Consider the following 24,758-nt stretch of genomic DNA (forward strand, 5'->3'; position numbering starts at 1 on the left):
TTTTTCAGTTTGTGTGTATTAAAATTAACATTTCATGTGGTAAAAAAATTTTTTTTTCATACTTTTGGGTGTCTTGCACGGATTAATTTGATTTCCATTATTTCTTATGGGGAAAATTCATTCGCATACCGAACATTTCGCATAACAACCAGCCCTCTTCCACGGATTAAGGTCGCTATGCGGGGGTCCACTGTAGTATTCGGAATAAGTAACTTTTTATCGTCAGAATATTGGCTCAGTGATCGTCATTGAACTCGGTAATGGTCATTCATCCTGACCGTGTCTGTGTGCCAACACACCATTTGCAGCCAGTGTGCCATTGTTTATCAGCCAGTGAGGACAATCCCACATGTTCATACAATACATTTTGTATTACAATTCCATTCTTTTTAGTGCTTGCAACTGCAACTTGCAACTCCTAGGTAGTAGGTTGGTAGACAGCAACCGCCCAGGGAGGTACTACTGTCCTGCCATGTGAGTGTAAAACGAAAGCCTGTAATTGTTTTACATGATGATAGGATTGCTGGTGTCTTTTTTTTTTTTCTGTCTCATACACATGCAAGATTTCAGGTACGTCTTGCTACTTCTACCTACACTTAGGTCACACTACACATACATGTACAAGCATATATATACACACACCCCATTGGGTTTTCTTCTATTTTCTTTCTAGTTCTTGTTTATTTCCTCTTACCTCCATGGGGAAGTGGAACAGAATTCTTCCTCCGTAAGCCATGTGTGTTGTAAGAGGCAACTAAAATGCCAGGAGCAAGGGGCTAGTAACCCCTTCTCCTGTATATATTACTAAATTTGAAAGGAGAAACTTTCGTTTTTCCTTTTGGGCCACCCCACCTCGGTGGGATACGGCCAGTGTGTTGAAAGAAAGATATATACTATATAAATATATATATATATATATATATATATATATTATATATATATATATATATATGTTATATATATATATTATATATATAATATATATATATTATATATATATATTATATATATATATATATAATATATTTATATTATATATATATATTATATATATATATTATATATATATATTATATATATATATTATATATATATATTATATATATATATATATATATATATATATATATATATATATATATATATATATATATATATATATATATATATATATATATATATATATATATATATATATATATATATATTTTGAGGAATTGTTAAATGTTGATGAAGATAGGGAAGCTGTGATTTCGTGTATAGGACAAGGAGGAATAACATCTTGTAGGAGTGAGGAAGAGCCAGTTGTGAGTGTGGGGGAAGTTCGTGAGGCAGTAGGTAAAAAGAAAGGGGGTAAGGCAGCCGGGATTGATGGGACAAAGATAGAAATGTTAAAAGCAGGTGGGGATATAGTTTTGGAGTGGTTGGTGCAATTATTTAATAAATGTATGGAAGAGGGTAAGGTACCTAGGGATTGGCAGAGAGCATGCATAGTTCCTTTGTATAAAGGCAAAGGGGATAAAAGAGAGTGCAAAAATTATAGGGGGATAAGTCTGCTGAGTATACCTGGTAAAGTGTATGGTAGAGTTATTATTGAAAGAATTAAGAGTAAGACGGAGAATAGGATAGCAGATGAACAAGGAGGCTTTAGGAAAGGTAGGGGGTGTGTGGACCAGGTGTTTACAGTGAAACATATAAGTGAACAGTATTTAGATAAGGCTAAAGAGGTGTTTGTGGCATTTATGGATTTGGAAAAGGCGTATGACAGGGTGGGTAGGGGGGCAATGTGGCAGATGTTGCAAGTGTATGGTGTAGGAGGTAGGTTACTGAAAGCAGTGAAGAGTTTTTACGAGGATAGTGAGGCTCAAGTTAGAGTATGTAGGAAAGAGGGAAATTATTTCCCAGTAAAAGTAGGCCTTAGACAAGGATGTGTGATGTCACCGTGGTTGTTTAATATATTTATAGATGGGTTTGTAAGAGAAGTAAATGCGAGGGTCTTGGCAAGAGGCGTGGAGTTAAAAGATAAAGAATCACACATAAAGTGGGAGTTGTCACAGTTGCTCTTTGCTGATGACACTGTGCTCTTGGGAGATTCTGAAGAGAAGTTGCAGAGATTGGTGGATGAATTTGGTAGGGTATGCAAAAGAAGAAAATTAAAAGTGAGTACAGGAAAGAGTAAGGTTATGAGGATAACAAAAAGATTAGGTGATGAAAGATTGGATATCAGATTGGAGGGAGAGGGTATGGAGGAGGTAAATGTATTCAGATATTTGGGAGTGGGCATGTCAGCGGATGGGTCTATGAAAGATGAGGTGAATCATAGAATTGATGAGGGGAAAAGGGTGAGTGGTGCACTTAGGAGTCTGTGGAGACAAAGAACTTTGTCCTTGGAGGCAAAGAGGGGAATGTATGAGAGTATAGTTTTACCAACGCTCTTATATGGGTGTGAAGCATGGGTGATGAATGTTGCAGCGAGGAGAAGGCTGGAGGCAGTGGAGATGTCATGTCTGAGGGCAATGTGTGGTGTGAATATAATGCAGAGAATTCGTAGTTTGGAAGTTAGGAGGAGGTGCGGGATTACCAAAACTGTTGTCCAGAGGGCTGAGAAAGGGTTGTTGAGGTGGTTCGGACATGTAGAGAGAATGGAGCGAAACAGAGTGACTTCAAGAGTGTATCAGTCTGTAGTGGAAGGAAGGCGGGGTAGGGGTCGGCCTAGGAAAGGTTGGAGGGATGGGGTAAAGGAGGTTTTGTGTGCGAGGGGCTTGGACTTCCAGCAGGCATGCGTGAGCGTGTTTTGATAGGAGTGAATGGAGACAAATGGTTTTTAATACTTGACGTGCTGTTGGAGTGTGAGCAAAGTAACATTTATGAAGGGGTTCAGGGAAACCGGCAGGCTGGACTTGAGTCCTGGAGATAGGAAGTACAGTGTCTGCACTCTGAAGGAGGGGTGTTAATGTTGCAGTTTAAAAACTGTAGGGTAAAGCACCCTTCTGGCAAGACAGTGATGGAGTGAATGATGGTGAAAGTTTTTCTTTTTCGGGCCACCCTGCCTTGGTGGGAATCGGCCAGTGTGATAATAAAAAAAATATCACACACACACTCACACCCCTCTGGGTTTTCTTCTATTTTCTTACTAGTTCTTGTTTATTTCCTGTTATCTCCATGGGGAAGTGGAACAGAATTCTTCCTCTGTAAGCCATGCATGTTGTAAGAGGCGAATAAAATGCCGGGAGCAAGGGGCTAGTAACCCCTCCTGTATAAATTACTAAATTTAAAAAGAGAAACTTTCGTTTTTCTTTTTGGGCCACTCTGCCTCGGTGTGATACGGCCGGTTTGTTGAAAAAAAAAAACTGCTAAATAAGCCACCATGGGCCAAAAGAAAGCTCCTAATGCCAGACCTTTGGCAAAGAAGGCGATAAACACAATAGAATTCATGAAAGAACACACCAGCTAGGGTAATTTGCCACACGCACACCAGCCAGGGCACTTCCCCACTCACCAGACAGGGTACTTCTCTACACACCAGACAGGGTACTTCTCCACACACCAGACAGGTTACTTCTCCACACACCAGACAGGGTACTTCCCCACACACACAATTTGATCTGCCTGTTGGCAGGTCCTTCACAGTCCATCCCGCTAACAGAATATTTGCCCAACTCAATTTTGAATTCTACCCAAGCAATAAGCTTTGATAATTCTATTAACTCATGTGCAAGTCCCACTCAAATCCAACCCCTCTCACCCATGTATTTATCCAACCTAAATTTGAAACTACCCAAGGTTTTAGCCTCAATAACCCTACTAGGCAGACTGTTCCACTCATCAACTACTCTATTTCCAAACCAATACTTTCCTATATCCTTTCTAAATCTAAACGTGTCTAATTTGAATCCATTATTGTGGGTTCTCTCTTGGAGAGATATCCTCAAGACCTTATTTATATCTCCTCTATTAACTCTTAAACTGTCCAAACGTAGATCTATGTGCACATGCGTAGCGCTCCGAACGTAGATCTACGTTCGAATTTACATTGTGTCTTATGTAAAAAAAAGTAGATCTACGTTCGGAGCGCTACGCATGCAAACGTAGATCTACGTTTGGACAGTTTAAGGGTTAATACCCATCTTCCACTTATACACCACCTCAATCATGTCTCCCCTCATTCTTCATCTTACAAGTGAATATAATTTAAGGGACTTCAATCTTTCTTCATATGGAAGATTTCTAATACAATGGATTAATTTTGTCATTCGTCGCTGAATGTTTTCTAACAAATTTACGTCCATTCTGCAAAATGGAGACCAGAACTGAGCTGCATAATCAAGGTGAGGCCTTACTAATGACGTATAAAGCTGTAGTATAACCACTGGACTTCTTTTGCTTACAACTCTTGATAAAAATCCCAGCAATCTTCAGGTACCATCTGACTTACGACCGAGCTTGGTTCCGACCAATCGGTCGTAAGTCGAAATGGACATAAGTCGAACGTTACTACTGAATATCAACATCACATTTTTGTAATGACTATTTTAATGTTTTATTTTGGTATTTCATTTTTTACTTTACTTTTTATGCTGTTAGTACTGTATTTTATACTGTAAGGTTTAGGATAAACACTGTGCACATCACAAACATTTGTTTATTTCCCAGAAATTTGGCATACAAAACACGGTCATAAGTCGAGTGATTGTATGTCGAGCAGATCGTAAGTTGGATGGTAGGTGTATTAGCCTTATTACGCACGCTTAGGCACTGCTGTCTTGGTTTAACGTTGCTGCTTACCATAACCCCCAAATCCTTTTCACATTATTAAGCCGGTATGTGTTAGGATTATGAACATTTCCGAGCTTTAGAACTTTACATTTATCTACACTGAACTGCATCTGCCATTTTTCTAACCACGAATTGAGTTTGTCTAAATCCTCCTGAAGTTCCAGGACATCAGCTTCAGAATCGATTATCCTACCTATCTTTGTGTCATCAGCAAATTTGCTTATGTCTCTAGTAATTCCCTTGTCAAGGTTATTCATATATATTATAAACAACAATGGGCCTAAAATTGATCCCTGCGGAATGCCATTTGTTACAGATCCCCACCCAGATTTAACCGCAATTATGCACACACTGCTTCCTATTAGTGAGCCATGGCTCAATCCATGACAGCACTTTTTCCCTAATGCCCTGAGCAGCCACTTTCTTTAACAGTCACTGATGTGGTACTTTATCAAAAGCCTTACTAAAATCTGAATAAACAATATTGAATCCTTTATCATGATCAACGGCCTCAAAAGTCTTACTGAAGAAAGCTAAGAAATTAGTTAGGCAGGAACGGCCCCTGGTGAATCCATGTTGAGTATCATTAATCAAATTATACCTATTGAGATGGCTTCTTATATTATCAGCTATAATTGACTAGTAATTTGCCTATAATTGAAGTTAGGCTTATTGGGCGGTAATTTGATGGTAACGACTTGTCCCCTGTTTTAAAAATAGGAATTACATTAGCCATCGTCGACATGTCAGACACTACATGTGTTTGAAGAGATAAATTAAAAATATTAGTTTAAGGTTTGAGAGTTCCATTTTGCATTCCTTAAGAACCCTTGAAAAAATCTCATCAGGACCGGGCGTTCTATTTTGCGTCAAACAATCTGTCTGTTTGGTAACCATTTCGCTAGTGACTGTGATATCATATAATTTATCTTCGTCAGGCCCACTAAAAAATCTAATTATTGGGATATTATTAGTGTCTTCCTGAGTGAAAACCGAGAGAAAATAATTGTGTATTAAAATTAGAGCACATTTTATTCTCTTTGTCAGTAAAATACCCATAGTTATTTTTAAGAGGACCTATCTTATCTCTAACTTTTGTTCTATACACCTGGAAAAAAGAGAGATTTTGGGAAATGTTGAGTGAATGCGTGGGGAGTTTTGAATCAAGTGTGAGAGTAATGGTGGTTGGGGATTTTAATGCTAAAGTGGGTAAAAATGTTATGGAGGGAGTAGTAGGTAAATTTGGGGTGCCAGGGGTTTTTGGTAATAAGGGTTAGTTCTCGAATCCCAGGAGGAAAGAGGAGTAGCAACTTTAAGAGAGTTTTCAAGTAAACCCATTTTCAGCTTTTCTTATCCCCTTTTTAACGTCCCTCTTAATGTCAGTATACTGATTCATAAGATGACCCTCACTTCTTTTGATATGCCTATAAATTCCTTTCTTCTGCCCTAAAAGATATTTTAGCCTATTATTCATCCATTTTGGGTCATTTCTATTTGATCTAATTTCTTTATATGGGATAAATGTTCTTTGGGCAGCATGCATAGTGTTCAGAAAACTGTCATATTGATAGCTCTCTTCGTTACCCCAGTTAACAGATGATAAGTGTTCTCTAAGCCCATCGTAATCTGCTAAGCGAAAATCTGGGACCATTACTGAGTTGTCCCTACTATCATACTTCCATTCACTGCTAAAGGTAATTGATTTGTGGTCACTTGTGCCAAGTTCCTCTGTAATTTCTAAATTATTAACAAGGGTTTTCTTGTTTGCCAGAACCAAGTCAAGCAAGTTATTTCCCTATGTAGGTTCTGTCACAAACTGCTTCAAAAAGCAATCCTGAACTATACTTCTAAGAAGTCTTTAGATTCTAAATTCCCAGTCAAGAAATTCCAATCAATCTGACTAAAGTTGAAGTCCCCTAGAATTACTACATTTTCGTGCATTGTGGCTTTAATAATTTTCTCCCATAGTAGTCTCCCTTGGTCCCTATCTAAGTTTGGGAGATGGTATATCACACCTAAAATCAATTTTTCATGCCCTTCGAAAATTCTATCCAGAGAGAGACTGTATGTGTTATTTCAGATTTTATACCCATTTTTAAGCAACAGTTCAAGCGATCTCGGACATATAGTGCCACCCCACCCCCCTTCCCAATACTTCTGTCTGCTTGGAACAGTTTAAAACCCCGTACGTGACATTCAGCAGGCATGTCCCGATTTTTCGTATTGAACCACGTCTCAGTTATGGCAAATACATCAATGTTACCTGCACTAGCAACTAATCTCAACTCATCCATCTTATTCCTAGCACTACGACTATTTGTGTAATATATGTTTAAGGACCCACCTTTCTCTTTACCCTTTCTGCTCCTTTCTGTTATTCTTCTATACCTATTACTGACCTTGTTATTGTTAAGATTTATGATTTCAAAGCCTAAATCCATATTTTGACACTCATCATTTTCCATTTCTAAACCCATACCTCTAACTAGTCCTAGTTTAAAGTCCTAACAACACCCTCAACTGAGATAGCAAGAAAATCCACACCTGCCCTTGATAAGTTAACCCCATCCCTGGCATACATGTCATTTCGGCCATAGAAGTGGTCCCAGTCCCCAATGAATGGTACTGCATTATCCTTAGTGTTTGTCCAGCCAACAGTTAATACCAATTGCTCTGGACAACCATTCATTTCCAACACCCCTTCGTGGCAAAATGCCACATATAACAGGGCACCCCCCTTCTTCCTAATTATGTCTATTGCTGTCCTGTACCTTCTAACTAAATCCTCACTTCTACGCTTGCCTACAGCATTGCTTCCAGCACTAAGGCAAATAATAGGATTGATCCCATTACCATTCATGTTGTTGTTAAGCTGGCTAACAGTATCCTCCATCCCAGCCCCAGGAAAGCAAGCCCTCTGTCTCCTACTCCTATCCTTCAAGCAGAAGGCCCTATCCATGTACCTAACCTGGCTATCCCCAACAACAACAATGTTTTTATGAATGGTTTGAAAAACCGACATATGGGAATCTTTATTCAGGAAACGTTTCGCCACACAGTGGCTTCATCAGTCCAATACAAAGAGGAAGGCGTAAGGAAAGGAGGAGAATGAGGTAATCAGTCCCTCAACCTGGAGTCGATGTGTTCAGTCCATCAATCTTGTAGAATGTACAGCATAGGGCCGTAGACGTGGCTTATATACTGTAGTGAGGTGACGTGAAGCAGGTGGAGGCGGGGTCATAGTGGTACCATCCACTAGTCGAAGTAGGTCTTCGTCCAAAGGTTGAACAAGTGTTGAAGAATTCTTTGTAACAAGATCCCATGATGCTGCAGTGTGTGACAGTTGTGATGAATGGTTTGAAAAACCGACAAGTTGAAGATTGAGACACTTATGCAGCATATGGGAATCTTTATTCAGGAAACGTTTCGCCACACAGTGGCTTCATCAGTCCAATACAAAGAGGAAGGCGTAAGGAGAGGAGGAGAATGAGGTAATCAGTCCCTCAACCTGGAGTCGATGTGTTCAGTCCATCAATCTTGTAGAATGTACAGCATAGGGCCGTAGACGTGGCTTATATACTGTAGTGAGGTGACGTGAAGCAGGTGGAGGCGGGGTCATAGTGGTACCATCCACTAGTCGAAGTAGGTCTTCGTCCAAAGGTTGAACAAGTGTTGAAGAATTCTATGTAACAAGATCCCATGATGCTGCAGTGTCTGACAGTTGTGATGAATGGTTTGAAAAACCGACAAGTTGAAGATTGAGACACTTATGCAGCATATGGGAATCTTTATTCAGGAAACGTTTCGCCACACAGTGGCTTCATCAGTCCAATACAAAGAGGAAGGCGTAAGGAGAGGAGGAGAATGAGGTAATCAGTCCCTCAACCTGGAGTCGATGTGTTCAGTCCATCAATCTTGTAGAATGTACAGCATAGGGCCGTAGACGTGGCTTATATACTGTAGTGAGGTGACGTGAAGCAGGTGGAGGCGGGGTCATAGTGGTACCATCCACTAGTCGAAGTAGGTCTTCGTCCAAAGGTTGAACAAGTGTTGAAGAATTCTTTGTAACAAGATCCCATGATGCTGCAGTGTCTGACAGTTGTGATGAATGTGATGAATTCTTCAACACTTGTTCAACCTTTGGACGAAGACCTACTTCGACTAGTGGATGGTACCACTATGACCCCGCCTCCACCTGCTTCACGTCACCTCACTACAGTATATAAGCCACGTCTACGGCCCTATGCTGTACATTCTACAAGATTGATGGACTGAACACATCGACTCCAGGTTGAGGGACTGATTACCTCATTCTCCTCCTCTCCTTACGCCTTCCTCTGTATTGGACTGATGAAGCCACTGTGTGGCGAAACGTTTCCTGAATAAAGATTCCCATATGCTGCATAAGTGTCTCAATCTTCAACAATGTTTTTACCTTCCTTGGCGTCGTTCGTCGTGATGTTCCCAGCAGTCAACTCACATTCATTGGGTAGCACGGAGAATGGGTTCGATGTTTCCACAACAGTTTCCTGGATCTTCGTTGATTCAACTTCTCCTTCTGTCCTCTTGATCCTTAACTTTGTCCCATGCTTTCCAGCCACTGTCCAGGTTCCTTTCTTGGCTTGAGGATTCTCAACAGGAGGATTACTATGAATCTTCTTGTTTTCCTCAGTCAGTCACTGTATCTCAAGCTGAACCACCCTCAGTTCTTCCTTTAGCTGCTGGTAGAGTTGCTCAAGAGAGGACATCTTGTTTAGAGTGAATAGAATTATCAAAGCTTATTGCTTGGGAAGTGTTGAAAATTGGGTTGGGCAAATACGATTCTGTTAGTGGGATGGTTTGTGAAGGACCTGCCTATTATGGGCCAACAGGTCTGCTGCAGTGTTCCTGTTTTCTTATGTACACCAGCCAGAGTACTTCCCCACACACACCAGCCGGGGCACTTCCTCACACACACACCAGCCAGGGCACTTCCCCACACACCAGCCAGGGCACTTCCCCACACACCAGCCAGAGTACTTCCCTACACACCAGCCAGAGTACTTCCCTACACACCAGCCAGAGTACTTCCCTACACACCAGCCAGAGTACTTCCCTACACACCAGCCAGGGTACTTCCCCACATACCAGACAGGGTACTTCCCCACATACCAGACAGGGTACTTCCCTACACACACAATTTGATTTGAGTGGGATTTGTGCACGAGTGAATAGAATTATCGAAGCTTATTGCTTGGGAAGCATTGAAAATTGAGTTGGGCAAATACGATTCTGTTAGTGGGATGGTTTGTAAAGGACCTGCCTAGTATGGGCCAACAGACCTGCTGCAGTGTTCCTGCTTTCTTATGTTCTTATGTACACCAGCTGAGGAAATTGCTTCAGAGGAGGAGAGAGAGAGAGAGAGAGGGAAGAAGGTGCCTTCTTCAAAGATTAAGGACATTTGTGCAAAGTGGAGTGAGGTGGAAACATTTGTAGAGGAACAACAAGTCTTTTATAAAAGTAAGTGTGATAGTATTGTTTTATACTCGATTTCTCATTCTTTTCTGTATGTAAATCTATATTTAATCTATAAAAAAAAATAATTTTTGTTAATACTTTCGGGTGTTTGGAATGGATTAATTGGATTTACATTATTTCTTAGGGGGAAAATTAATTCGGAAATCATCAGATTCGGATTTAGTCACTCTCTTTGGGACGGATTAATTACGAAAACCCAGGGGTCCACTGTACAGTGCCTGCACTTTAAAGGAGGGGTTTGGGATATTGGCACTTTGGAGGGACTTCTAAACTGTCGTATCTGAGTGCCTCTGCAAAGACAGTGATTATGTATGAGAGATGATGAAAGTATTTTTCTTTCTGGGTTTTTCTTTCTTTTTGGGCCACCCTGGCTTGGTGGGAAATGGCTAATGTGTTAAAAAAAAAGTTTACTTCTTCTCCATGGGGAAGTGGAACAGAATTCTTCCTCTGTAAGCCATGCGTGTCGTAAGAGGCGACTAAAATGCCGGGAGTAAGGGGCTAATAACCTCTTCTCCTGTATACAGTAGATCGTTGTTTAACACGGTAGTTACATTCCTGAAAATGCCGTGCTAAACAAACTGAAGAACTTCTGGGAAAAATAGGGTTACATTCCTGGGAGCCCCCAAAAAGCCAAACAGCTTTTTTTTTTAGACCTCCAGATCTTACAAAATAAAAGTGAATATGTAATTGTAGTGCATTGTCATGATATATTACTGTGTTTGTGGATGATTGTGAAGAAAGTGGATATGGATGGTGTGGTCCTACTCGGCTGAGGTGGATGGTCGTTGGTTGTCGGCAGAAGTGGATGGTAGAGGTTCTGGTACTGAAGTCGATTGTTGTATTGGAGTGTGCATAAATTCTGTAATGGATCTCTGGTATCTTTGACCCTGCAGTACATTATACAGCTGACGGTAAGGCATCATCAGCTAGTCTAGACCCCATTTCAAAGCACTGCTTCTAGATTTGTCAGGGTCCTCTCAGTGAAAAAGTCTGCTAGTTTAGCAGCAACATGGAACTGCTCATGTAATTGCTGCAATGTTAACTGTTTTTCTTCAGGTTCTTCTTCCTCATCTTGTGTTATCTCCTTCCCTTGTATCTGTGCATCGAGCTCTGCCAACATTTCCTCTGGACTCCTGTGTTCATCATCATCATCATCATCATCATCTAAGAGCTCATTCACATCTTCTTCATTCATATCTTCAAAACCATCACCCGGTAATCTTGCCAGCTGAACAATTTCCTGAACCTGACTCTCAAGCACTGGAAAACCAGTGAAAGAATTAACTACAGAAGGCCATAACTTTCCCCAGCCTGGATTTAATGTTGATTGGGGCACTTCATTCCATGTACTTCTAGCATAGCTGATGGCATCTGTAATGTTAAATTTATTCCAGAAGCTTGGTACTGCCAGGTTGGAGTCAGAGTCTATTGATGCAACTAGTTTTTCTTGACTTTTTTTGTGTAGTTTCACTTGAATGACTTAACTCCCCGATCCAGTGGTTGTATTAGAGATGTTGTATTTGGAGGTAAAAATACAACTTTTACATGTGGGGTCACATCCAGCAAAGCTTGTGGATGAATACATGAATTATCAAGAATGAAGAGAGCCTTGAATGCAAGGTTCTTGCTGTGCAGGTAAAACTTGACTTCAGGGATAAAGTGATGCTTAAACCAGTCAATAAATATTACCGCTGTCATCCATGCTGACTGGTTTGACCTCCAAATTACTGGTAAGGTGTTTTTATCTACACCTTTCAAAGCACGAGGATTCTTAGAGTGGTAAATAACCATGGGCTTACACTTGAAATTACCTGATGCATTACCGCAAAGGAGCAAGGTGAAGCAATCCTTTGCTGTCTTGAAGCCTGGTGCACTTTTCTCTTGCTGACTGATATATGTTTGTGTTGGCATTTTCTTCCAAAAAACACTTGTCTCGTCAGCATTAAACACTTGATGTGGCTCATAACCACCCTCAGAAATAATTTCCTGCAATTCAGCAGGGAAATTACTTGCTGCTATATGATCAGCTGAAGCACTTTCACCAGAAAACTTAATACTTTGTAACTTATTATGCAACTTAAAGTTGTGGAACTAGTCTGTTCTAAACACAGACTTTTTCAGGCCTTGCTTCCTTATCACACTCTGCTTTAACCCTTTCAGGGTTTCGGTCATACTAGTACGGCTTATGCACCAGGGTTTTTGACGGACTAGTACGCCTAAATTCTAGCGCCTTCAAATCTAGTGAGAGAAAGCTGGTAGGCCTACATATGAAAGAATGGGTCTATGTGGTCAGTGTGTGCAGTATAAAAAAAATCCTGCAGCACACAGTGCGTAATGAGATAAAAAAAACTTTGACCGTGTTTTTAGTTTAAAAAAGCGACTTTGCACTGTATTTTCGTATGTTATTTATTGTTGTATTCTAGTTTTCCTGGTCTCATTTTATAGAATGGAAGACATATTACAGAAATTGAGATGATTTTGACTGGTTTTTACAATGAAAAGTACCTTGAAATTGAGCTCGGAGTAGCAGAAATGTTCGATTTTTACCAAAGTTCAAAAGTAAACAAATAATGCTAAGCGTCCAATACACGTCAACTGGTGAGTCTAATATTCTTTCACAAGTGCGCCAATATTATTTATACCATTTCTACACTAATGCAGTAGTCTGCATAACAGTAAATCTTCTATTTTTTGTGAGAATAAAAATTCAAAGTGGAAAGCAAAAGAATGTAAGAGGGGCGTGGGGACGTGACTAATGAACAGAGGAAATGTTATTTTATTGCCAGGAATGTCTTTCTTGTTTATTCTGGACCCTATTTGGAAATTGGCATCTTTTGAAATTTGTGTGAAATTGGCAAAATTGCTAAATTCTGACCACTGTATTGGATAGTTGAAATCGGTAAATGGGTGGTTTCTTGTACTCATTCGATAGAAAAAATGGAGTTCTAGCGAAATAGTTATGATTTTTGTCGACTAGTACACTGGAATTGGCCGAAATTAGGGCTCAAAGTGGGCAAAATCGCCGTTGCGTAAACATTGTCGAGACCGCTAACTTCACGAGAGCATAATTCCACAAGTTTTCCATCAAATTTCATACTTTTGGTGTCATTATGATCGGGAAAAGCTTCGCTATCTTTTCGTAAGATTTTTTTTTTTTTTTTTTTAAATTTGTGGGACCCTGAGAACAAGTCTCGGAGAGGGCCTGGCGACTCTGAAAGGGGTTAAACAACTGTTAGGCCTTTTCCCTAATTAAGAGGAAATTAAGTGGTGCACCTTTCTTTGTCTTTTGTTCAATCCACTCAAGCAACATGTTTCCAGTTTTATTTACTTGCTGTGATCTGTGTCATTCTTTTCATGACATGACATCTTTGGTTATTCATTACACAAGCTCGTATATTCGCCTCGTTTTTTTAATTGTACGAACTGATGCTTCATTAAGGCCATAGGCCCTCAGTATATCCACCACATGTGAGCCACTCTTAAGCTTATCTAATATCTAAGTTTTCTTCATAATTCATAGACTTGGACACTTAAATCTTTTCTTGTCAATTGCGGGAACACTTGTATGCTTACTGGGTGCCATGATTGCTTGGCAGATTTAACAAATGGCAATGAAAATACGAAAATATATATGTAAACAAATACAGTGAGCTTCCCGAGTATCGTTGTCCTACACGCGTATGAACTGAACTGAAGGCTGGGAGGGTGGTGTATGTGGGTGTAGGTGGTGGGGGATGGTGGTGGATCTCCCCCGACATCATGTGGGGGAGACCCGGTCGCCCAGCGGGTGGCCACATGTTCAAAACTTTTTCCCCTCCCACAATTTTACAGTGTTAAGCAAAAATATGCTGCAATTCTTCAGTCGTGTTGTGACCAAAACGTGCAAGACAAAACCATGTTAAACAACGGTCTACTGTATACTGCTAAATTTAAAAAGAGAAACTTTCGTTTTTCTTTTTCTTTTTAGATCACCCTGCCTCAGTGGGATATAGCTGGTTTGTTGGAAAAAAAAAATACTTCCTCCATTGCCTGGATTTTTTGTTACTCATTATCTTGTCTTTCATATGGTCATTTATAATTTCCTTCTTTTACATACCCTCCCAAATTTGTCTACCCTTCCAATTTCTCTTCAGAATCTCCCAAAAGAACTGTTATTGACCAAAAGGCAACTCTGACAACTCTCACTTTGTATCAAATTCTTTATCTTTTAATTCCACACCTCTCTCCAATACCCTAGCATTCACTTCTTCACAACTTCATCTATAAATATTTAAAACAACCATGGTTACATCACACATCCCTGTCTAAGGCCTACTTTTACTGGAAAATAACCTCCTTCATTGATATTTTTTTTTATTTTTTAACACATTGGCTGTCTCTCACCAAGGCAGGGTGACTCAAAAAAAAAAGAAACTCTCCACCATTCACACAATATCTATATTGCCAGAGGTGCACAGATACAACAGTTTAGTTGTTCCTCCAAACAACAAATATCCCAAACCATTTTGTTTGATAAACAATGCAAATTTTTTCAGGTGGATGAACTGAGTAACAAAGTGGGAAATTATTTTGCTGCTAAGGGCGTGAAGCATGGTGAGCCTGTTGCACTCTTCATGGAAAATTGCGTAGAATATATATGCATCTGGCTGGGACTGACTAAGGTAGTATCTGTCACAGATTTTGTTGATTTTAGCCTTTATAAGACTGCATAAAATTGAAGGTCTTCTAGTTAATTGATAAATTATAAATCAGTATTATGTTGCAGTGATAAAATTTTACATGTGCACAGTAACAATTATTACATTGTTTTGCCATTAATTTGTTAAAACAGTTATGTACTATCTTATATTACATTGTTAGTAGAACAATAGAGTTGTTTTCTGCACCAAATGTAATGTGTTGTGCTGTGATGTTAATGCTGCAGCTTCAACAGTTTTAAAATTATTGCTTCATTTATCCCTATTCACACTCAAACATTCTTAGATATATTTTGCTGTTAATTTTATACTAGCAACTATATAATTTATAATTGTCATGTATCAATACTGTCCTGTTCTATTGTAGATTGGGGCTGTGCCAGCTTTGATAAATTACAACCTGCGCTTGGATTCCTTGAAACACTGTATTCAGGTGGCTGCCTGTAAAGCAGTAATTTGTGGGGCAGAAGTTCAGGCAGGTAAGCTGTGCTACAAGTAATTGTTTAGCAAAATCCCACACTTCAGAGAGGAATCTTAGGATGAGGTTTTGGTCCATCCTGGGCCCTGATATAAGGTTCCTCTCCTAAGTGCAGGTTTTTGGCAAATAGTTCCAGCCACAGTATTGTGACTTTTTATTCTCAACAAGCAATTTTTTTTTTTTTTTAACTAATTGAGTTACCATTTTGATATATGTTGGGCAGTTCATTTGACAAAAACCAACTGTCTTTGTATTCTGTTTTTATTTTAAAATCACGTAATATTAATTCTAGATATTTGAAGGTGAACTAGTATAGTGATGTCATTATAGTATTCAAACCTTTTCCTTGGATTAGGAAATTTGCCTGAAAAGAGAGGTATTGTTTTAGTCAATATTGTAACCAGTTAACAAGTAATGGTATAGTACATATACTGTATTAGTTAACTTTAGTACTCCCAGCTAGCCATAATTTTAAGAAATCTTATTTCCTTTTCATAGCTATGGCTGATATTAGAGACTCTGAGGACATTTCCAGCCTTCAGTTGTATGTGTTTGGTGCTGGTGAAGAACTTACACTTAAAGGTATGTGCAGTGTTTACAACTTTAATGTTGAATTTGATAATTTGACAGTGTTCCTTCTCATCCTGAGATGACTCCTACCTCTCCTTCCTTCCAACCCAGATTTATACACCCTCTTAGTCATCCTATTTTTCTCCATCCTCTATATAACCAAACCACCTTAACAACCCCTCCCTATCCACTCAGTGCAGGATTACCTTTTGTAGTCCTGCACTGTCTTCTTATTTATATGTTCCAAATTGTCTGCATATGGTAATGTTCACACTACAAATTGCTCTCAAACATGACATCACTGCCACCCATTAGCATCCTTACTGCAGGGAGGGATAATGAAAGTGAATGTAGTATTTAGATGGAGGTGGACATGTCTGTAGATTGATCTATGAAAGATGAGGGTGAAAAATGCAGGAGGTGTATTGCGTTATTCATTGAAAGGAAGTTTATCTACGGAGACAAAAAAGGGAAATGTACCAGAGTATAATAATACCAGCACTCTTACTTGGGTGTGAAGCACTGACTTTTTTTTTTTTTTTTTTTTACTTAGCCGTCTCCCATTGAGGCAGGGTGACCCAAAAAGGAAAGAAAGAAAATTTCACCATCATTTAACACATTTACCATCATTCACACATAATCACTGTCTTTGTGGAGGCACCCAGATATGACAGTTTAAACGTCACTCCAAACTGCCAATATCACAAACCCCTCCTTTAAAGTGAAAGCATTGTACTTCCCACCTCCAGGACCCAAGTTTGGCTAACCGGTTTCCCTGCTCATTCTCCAACAGCTTGTCAGGTTTGTAGATGAATGATTCAAAGAACCGACATGTTGTTAAATTAGACACATGTCGGTTCTTTGAATTATTCATCTACAATCCTGTCAGACACTGCAACTTCTTGGGATCTTAATCCTTGGGAATTCTTCGCTTGCCTAACCCTGGGGCATGACCTACTTCCACATTGGACAAATGTGACACCACCTACGACTGCTGCACCTCTCCTGCCATACGGTTTATAAGCTGCTTCTCCGCTCCTATGCCGTATTCTATTCAAGATTGATGGACTGACCACATCGACTCAAGGTTGAGGGACTGATTACCTCATTCTCCTCCTGTTCTTCAAGTTTATCTTTTGTATGGACTGAAGAAGCCACTGTGTGGCAAAATGTTTCCTCATTAAAGATACCCAAGAGTTGCACATGTGTCTAATTTAACAGCTTGTCAGGTCCCAAAAACCATTCATCTCCTTTCACTCCTGTCTGACACACACACATGCCTGCTGCATGTTCAAGCACCTTGCACACAAAACCTCTTTTACCCACTCCCTCTATCCTTTTCTAGGATGACCCCTTTCCCTCCTCCCCTCCACTACAGATTTAAAGACTCTTAAGTCAATTTGTTTTGCCCCATCCTCTTTAAATGACCAAACTACCTCAACCACTTCTCTTCAGCCCTCTGAATAATACTTTTAGAAACTCCACACCTAATTTCCACACTATGAATTCTCTGCATAATATTTACATCACAAATTGCCCTTAGACACGACATCTTCACTGCCTCCACCCTCCTTGCTGCAGCATTTATAACCCATGCTTCACACCCATATAAGAGTGTTGGTACCAGTGTCAGTAGTTACCCTTCCCTGAGTGTATAAATACAATCACACTGATGGTGATAATACAAAGTACCATTATTACCGAATTTAGGTTCCATGATTTTAAAGGAATTACTGCACTTTTTCAGATGCTGTGAGCTTGGATGCTGGTTTAAATGCAGCTGCTTCAACTACTCCTACTCAGCTTCATAATGTGAATTTCTCTGACAAGATGGTGTTCATATATACTTCAGGCACTACTGGCATGCCTAAAGCTGCTGTTATTAAACATTCAAGGTAGGAGAAAATTATTTCAGCTTTCATTTACTACTACCCTTCCCCATAATACTATTTCAGGTTCCCTCATAAGTGATTTCCAGACTTGTTATATTAGGGAAGGATTGGTACTAATACATATATTGGGAGTGGTGTAATTTTTCTGGGTTGAGAAGGGTTATTAGGTGAGGTGTATGTTTTGCTGTAAGGGTGAGTGTTTTTTTTTTTTTTTTTTTTTTCCTTTCCTCTCACTCTTTCTCTCCCAGCCTCTTCCCTTTCCTCTCTCTCTTTCCTCTCTTCCTACCCTCTCTTTCCCCCTTACTTCCCTTCTTTTTCCCTCTCTTTCCCTCCCTCCCTCCCTCCCTCCCTCCCTCTTTCTCTCTCTTCCCCTTCTGTCTTCTCTTGCTCTTCCCCCTCTCTTAAGTTAAGAAATGAAGATTACCTCTATGACCTATGCTCTTTAATAATCATTTTAGTCTCCACAAAATATTTAATAGATTATTATGTGTCATGTTGCTTCATATATTCTGCTTGTTAAAGCTTTTGTAATTTATTGATTTACAGTACTGTATGTTTTCTCTATCCAAAATTGTTGAGCTCATGGGTGTTTTAGGTGATGGATATTGCTCATAAGAGGTGTGGAATATTAATACTTAGCCTTTACTGGGTAATTTCAGCATAATATAGGCAAATATCCCTAGGGGATGTGCTGTTTAGCTAGCTAGTGACTTGTGAGCAAGAGTCAGGTCAAGCAGGAGACATGTTGGGCTACTCTAACTTGTTTTGTACAGATTTGTATTAGAATTGAATTTAAATGTCTATAAAACAGTGTAAAATTTTTAAATGATGAGTGTGTTTTTGGTTAACAGATCAAAGGAAAAATCCTGTAGTTTTCTGTGTTTCGTTAACAGACTTTTTAACAGAAGAGGCCATGTTATATTACTATATATTTTTTTAGCTTCTGTTTAATTTTTATGTAGCCTAATCATGTTGAATTGATATGATTGCTTTTCATTTTATTTTATGCAATTTGTTTTAAAGCAATAGTTTTTACCATAATTTAATGTGATTTTGTTGCTTTATGTAATGCTTCTTGTCATAAATCATTTTAACAATTTTGGGGAACTCAGGGGAGTGCTTACAGTGGCAGCTGGCACTTGCATGTTAGACCTGAAGCCCAATGATGTGGTCTACACGCCTCTTCCCCTTTACCACTTGGCTTCGGGTATTTTAGGCTCAGGCCTATCCTTCATATCTGGGATGACTGTGGTTATCAAACGCAAATTTTCAGTCACGGCATATTGGAATGATTGTATCAGACACAATTGCACGGTAAGCCAGACCTATTCAGAAAAAGGGTTTATGATACGTGCTTATTTGTGGTATTGTTATAACTGTACTACTTGTGCCATTAGGAAAGTTATGTGGTATTATGTGGATTGTGTGGCTGATTATCAAGCTTTCTGCATCATAGGAGATGCTTCATCTTCCTATGTTCCATGTGGTTGTTTAAGCTGGTGCTTGCATTGTAAATAGGAATGAACTTTTAAAAAGGAGCCATGATACAAGCCAGAGGAAGAAAGTATAATTCATGATGAATGGAATAGTTGAATAAGTATCACTATCTTGTTCATCTCCATCAACGGACAATGCTAGTGTATTGAGGATACACACCCTGCTCTGAGCATATTTAAGTACACTATTTGTCACACTGAAAATGAGATGCTACATGTGCTAAATATAAAATGTTGACAGATGGTTGGTCACTTAATATCGTCACATCTCTAATGATGCAAAATTCAGCAGCAGAAAATACTTGTCAAATTGGACGTATAAATAATTCATTGTTATTATTGTTCTCCATGGGGAAGTGGAAAAGAATTCTTCCTCTGTAAGCCACATGTGTCATAAGACACAACTAAACTGCTGGAACAAGGAACTAGTAGCTTCTTCTCCTGTATAACTTAATTTAAAAAGAAATACTTTTGTTTTTCTTATTAAATTTAGTAAGAAAGCTTTTGTTTTTCGTTTTGAGTCACCTTGCCTCAGTGGGATATGGCTGGTTTGTTGAAAAAAAATATTGTTATTTTTTAATACACTTGTCATCTCCCACTAAGGTAGGGTGACCTGCAAAAGAAACACTTTTATCATCATTCATTTTACAACTGTCTTGCTAGAGGTGTGCGAATACTAGTTCAGATGACCCTCTAAACTGCACATATTTCTGCCCCCCCTCCTTAAGAGTGCAGGCACTGTATTTTTCACCTCCAGGACTAGTCCTACAAACTGGTTTTCCTGAATCTCTTTAACAAAATATTACCTTGCTTACACTCCAACAGCAAAAACCATTTGCCTCCACTCACTCCTATCTAACACTCACACATGCAAGCTGGTTGTCCAAGCCCCTCACACTCAAAACCTCTTTGACCCCCTCCTTCCAACCTTTCCTAGGGTGACCTCTTCTCCACCTTCCCTCCACTACAGATTTATGCACCTTCCAAGTTCATCTTATTTTGCTCTATCTTCTTTGTATGTCCATACCACCTGAACAACTCCTCAGCTTTCTGGATAATACTTTTAGTAACTCTACACTTCCTCCTAATCTCCATGCTATGAATTCTCTGCATAATATTTACACCACACATTGCCCTCAGATAAGACATCTGCTTCCAGCCTCCTCCTCACTGTACCATTCACACCCATTTTAGTGTTGGTATTACTGTATTCTCATATATTTTGTCTCCATGGATAATGTTCTTTGTCTCCACAGATGCCGCAATGCACCACCAACCTTTTTTCTTCAATAGTTTTATGGTTCGCCTCATTTTTTGTATACCCATCCACTGACAAATTCACTCCCAAATGTCTGAACACATCCACTTCCTCCATATTCTTTCCTTCCACTCTGATATCCAGTCTTTCGTTATTTTCCCTCTCTTCCTGCCATAATTGATCCTTCAACATTATTGCTACTCCTTCCATAGTTCTAACTCTTTCTGACCTTATCCCATTTATTTTTTACCATTGAAAGTCTCCTACCCACTTCAACTTTGTTCTGCTGAGAGCCAGGATATCCAGCTTCTTTTCACTCATGACATTCACCATCATCTCTTATCTGTACTACATCTATGCATATTCAAACATCCCAATTTCATTTTATTATTATTACTATTTTTTTTTAACACTGGGTTTCTCCCACTGAGGCAGGATGACCCAATAAAGAATTTTTCTTTTTACATTTAGTAATATACACAAGGGAGGGGCTACTAGCCCCTTTCTTCTGGCATTTTAGTTGTTTCTTATGACACCCATGGTATTGTGCCTTTTTTTTGTTATTCTTACAGAGGAAGGATTCTCCTCTACTTCCCCATGCAATTCTTTTTTTTTTTTTTTTTTTTTTAACAAGTCAGTCGTCTCCCACCGAAGCAGGGTGACCCAAAAAAGAAAGAAAATCCCCAAAAAGAAAATACTTTCATCATCATTCAACACTTTCACCACACTCACACATTATCACTGCTTTTGCAGAGGTGCTCAGGATACAACAGTTTAGAAGCATATACATATAAAGATACACAACATATCCCTCCAAACTGCCAATATCCCAAACCCCTCCTTTAAAGTGCAGGCATTGTACTTCCCATTTCCAGGACTCAAGTCCGACTATATGAAAATAACCGGTTTCCCTGAATCCCTTCACTAAATATTACCCTGCTCACACTCCAACAGATCGTCAGGTCCCAAGTATCATTCGTCTCCATTCACTCCTATCTAACACGCTCATGCACGCTTGCTGGAAGTCCAAGCCCCTCGCCCACAAAACCTCCTTTACCCCCTCTTTCCAACCCTTTCGAGGACGACCCCTACCCCTCTTTCCTTCCCCTATAGATTTATATGCTTTCCATGTCATTCTACTTTGATCCATTCTCTCTAAATGACCAAACCACCTCAACAACCCCTCTTCTGCCCTCTGACTAATGCTTTTATTAACTCCACACCTTCTCCTAATTTCCACACTCCGAATTTTCTGCATAATATTTACACCACACATTGCCCTTAGACAGGACATCTCCACTGCCTCCAACCGTCTCCTCGCTGCTGCATTTACCACCCAAGCTTCACATCCATATAAGAGTGTTGGTACTACTATACTTTCATACATTCCCTTCTTTGCCTCCATAGATAACGTTTTTTGACTCCACATATACCTCAACGCACCACTCACCTTTTTTCCCTCATCAATTCTATGATTAACCTCATCCTTCATAAATCCATCCGCTGACATGTCAACTCCCAAATATCTGAAAACATTCACTTCTTCCATACTCCTCCTCCCCAATTTGATATCCAATTTTTCTTTATCTAAATCATTTGATACCCTCATCACCTTACTCTTTTCTATGTTCACTTTCAACTTTCTACCTTTACACACATTCTCAAACTCATCCACTAACCTTTGCAATTTTTCTTTAGAATCTCCCATAAGCACAGTATCATCAGCAAAAAGTAACTGTGTCATTTCCCATTTTGAATTTGATTCCCCATAATTTAATCCCACCCCTCTCCCGAACACCCTAGCATTTACTTCTTTTACAACCCCATCTATAAATATATTAAACAACCATGGTGACATTACACATCCCTGTCTAAGACCTACTTTTACTGGGAAGTATTCTCCCTCTCTTCTACACACCCTAACCTGAGCCTCACTATCCTCATAAAAGCTCTTTACAGCATTTAGTAACTTACCACCTATTCCATAAACTTGCAACATCTGCCACATTGCTCCTCTATTCACTCTATCATATGCCTTTTCTAAATCCATAAATGCAATAAAAACTTCCCTACCTTTATCTAAATACTGTTCACATATATGCTTCAATGTAAACACTTGATCTACACATCCCCTACCCACTCTGAAGCCTCCTTGCTCATCCGCAATTCTACATTCTGTCTTACCTCTAATTCTTTCAATTATAACTCTACCGTATACTTTTCCTGGTATACTCAGCAAACTTATTCCTCTATAATTTTTACAATCTCTTTTGTCCCCTTTTCCTTTATATAAAGGGACTATACATGCTCTCCGCCAATCCCTAGGTACCTTCCCCTCTTTCATACATTTATTAAACAAAAGTACCAACCACTCCAACACTATATCCCCCCCTGCTTTTAACATTTCTGTCATGATCCCATCAGTTCCAGCTGCTTTACCCCCTTTCATTCTATGTAATGCCTCACGTACCTCCACCACACTTACATTCTGCTCTTCTTCACTCCTAAAAGATGGTATACCTCCCTGGCCAGTGCATGAAATTACCGCCTCCCTTTCTTCCTCAACATTTAAAAGTTCCTCAAAATATTCTCGCCATCTACTTAATACCTCCCTCTCCCCATCTACTAACTCCCCTACTCTGTTTTTAATGGACAAATCCATACTTTCCCTAGGCTTTCTTAACTTGTTTAACTCACTCCAAAATTTTTTCTTATTTTCATTAAAATTTCTTGACAGTGCCTCTCCCACTCTTTCATCTGCTCTCCTTTTGCACTCTCTCACCACTCTCTTCACCTTTCAAATATTAATCAAATATTAATCATTATAAGTCATAGAAACAAGTACAGTAAATAAATTAATTGCCTATGTTTTCATCAGCATTTTAAAGCTATATAACTTTAAAGGATGTACAGTATAAACTTTAAGGCAAAATACCTTTAGTATTGCACTAGAAAGCTGTATTGAAGAATTTTGTGTGTATTAATAACAAAAAAAAAAAAACTGAGAAATGGCAGAATGAAAAGAAAATTTTGAGAATATATTTGGACCAGTAAAACAAAGTTTATTGGGAACAGGGTAGAGGTATGAAGTACGAAATGCAGCTCCAGAATTAGTGGCTGACCATCATTTGCCACTAAAGTTTAAGAATAATTACAGAGAAGACTCGTGCTCTTAAGAGGACCATATACGTTTATCTCTTTTTGTGTGAGTATTATAAAAATAATAGTAAGAATAAGAATTTTGTTAATATACCGGCCATCTTCCACCAAGGTAGGATGACCCAAAACAGTGAGGACTTGTTTACAGTCTTTCATTGAGTAGCTGTTTTTCCAGAAGTGTGCAGACATCACAGTACAAATGACCATCTGAACTGTAACATTCTCATCCATCCTTTAGAGTCCAGACACTGTACTTCGCACCTTGACCAGTATAGTAATTATAAATTATCTATTAAGAGTGTACGGATGACAAAATCTGAATATTTCACTTCTATTTTTATTTGTATGACTGGTGACATTTATAGATACAGTATATTGATTTAAAATTTCATTAAATGTATAAATAAATGCTCGGTGCTTCAAATGCAGATGTGTTGTGTGTATGTTCATAATTGAATGAAAGTGCATTCCTGCCTTTTCATATGCCCACATTTTTAATGTAGAAGGAACTATGAATTGTCTGTAGCTTATTTGACTTAAAATCTTTCTTTTGGCCTTTCTTATCTTCGTTATTTATTTGTATTGTGCCAGCAGTTGGTTTGCCTACAGTAAAAATTCATATACAAACTTTACTACTGTTTTCCCTTCCTGGTTGCCAGGACCTACTTTGCAGGGGAAGGCATGAGCACATTTATTGGCTTAACTTCGTCTGATATACTCTACGATCCCCTGCCTTTATACCATACTGCAGGGGGGATCATTGGGTTAGGCCACAGTCTTTTTAATGGTGGATCTACCGTCATAAAGCGGAAATTCTCGGTCTCGCATTTTTGGTCTGACTGTGTGAAATACAAGTGTACGGTAAGACATTTTTCATTCAAATGTTTAAAAGGAGTTCTGGTACACTGGTGAAGG

General features: G+C 39.1%; 1 protein-coding gene across 6 annotated transcripts in view; it reads left to right on the plus strand.

Annotated features, from left to right (window-relative positions):
- Positions 1-24,758, plus strand: part of LOC128684512 (long-chain fatty acid transport protein 4) — a 197,246-nt gene that overhangs the window by 72,091 nt on the left and 100,397 nt on the right. For 3 of the 6 annotated variants that reach the window (XM_053770733.2, XM_053770736.2, XM_053770737.2), the window contains exons 4-8: positions 14,829-14,954; positions 15,358-15,469; positions 15,967-16,050; positions 17,786-17,933; positions 19,043-19,244. In XM_053770733.2, coding sequence (XP_053626708.2) covers positions 14,829-14,954; positions 15,358-15,469; positions 15,967-16,050; positions 17,786-17,933; positions 19,043-19,244 — 672 coding nt within the window. Of the gene's footprint in view, positions 1-14,828; positions 14,955-15,357; positions 15,470-15,966; positions 16,051-17,785; positions 17,934-19,042; positions 19,245-24,502; positions 24,705-24,758 lie in introns of all 6 variants that reach the window. The other 3 variants (XM_053770735.2, XM_053770739.2, XM_053770734.2) reach the window with 2 other exon arrangements.

This window comes from Cherax quadricarinatus, chromosome 4 (genome assembly GCF_038502225.1).
Source record: "Cherax quadricarinatus isolate ZL_2023a chromosome 4, ASM3850222v1, whole genome shotgun sequence".
In the NCBI taxonomy this organism is placed as follows: Eukaryota; Metazoa; Arthropoda; class Malacostraca; order Decapoda; family Parastacidae; genus Cherax; species Cherax quadricarinatus.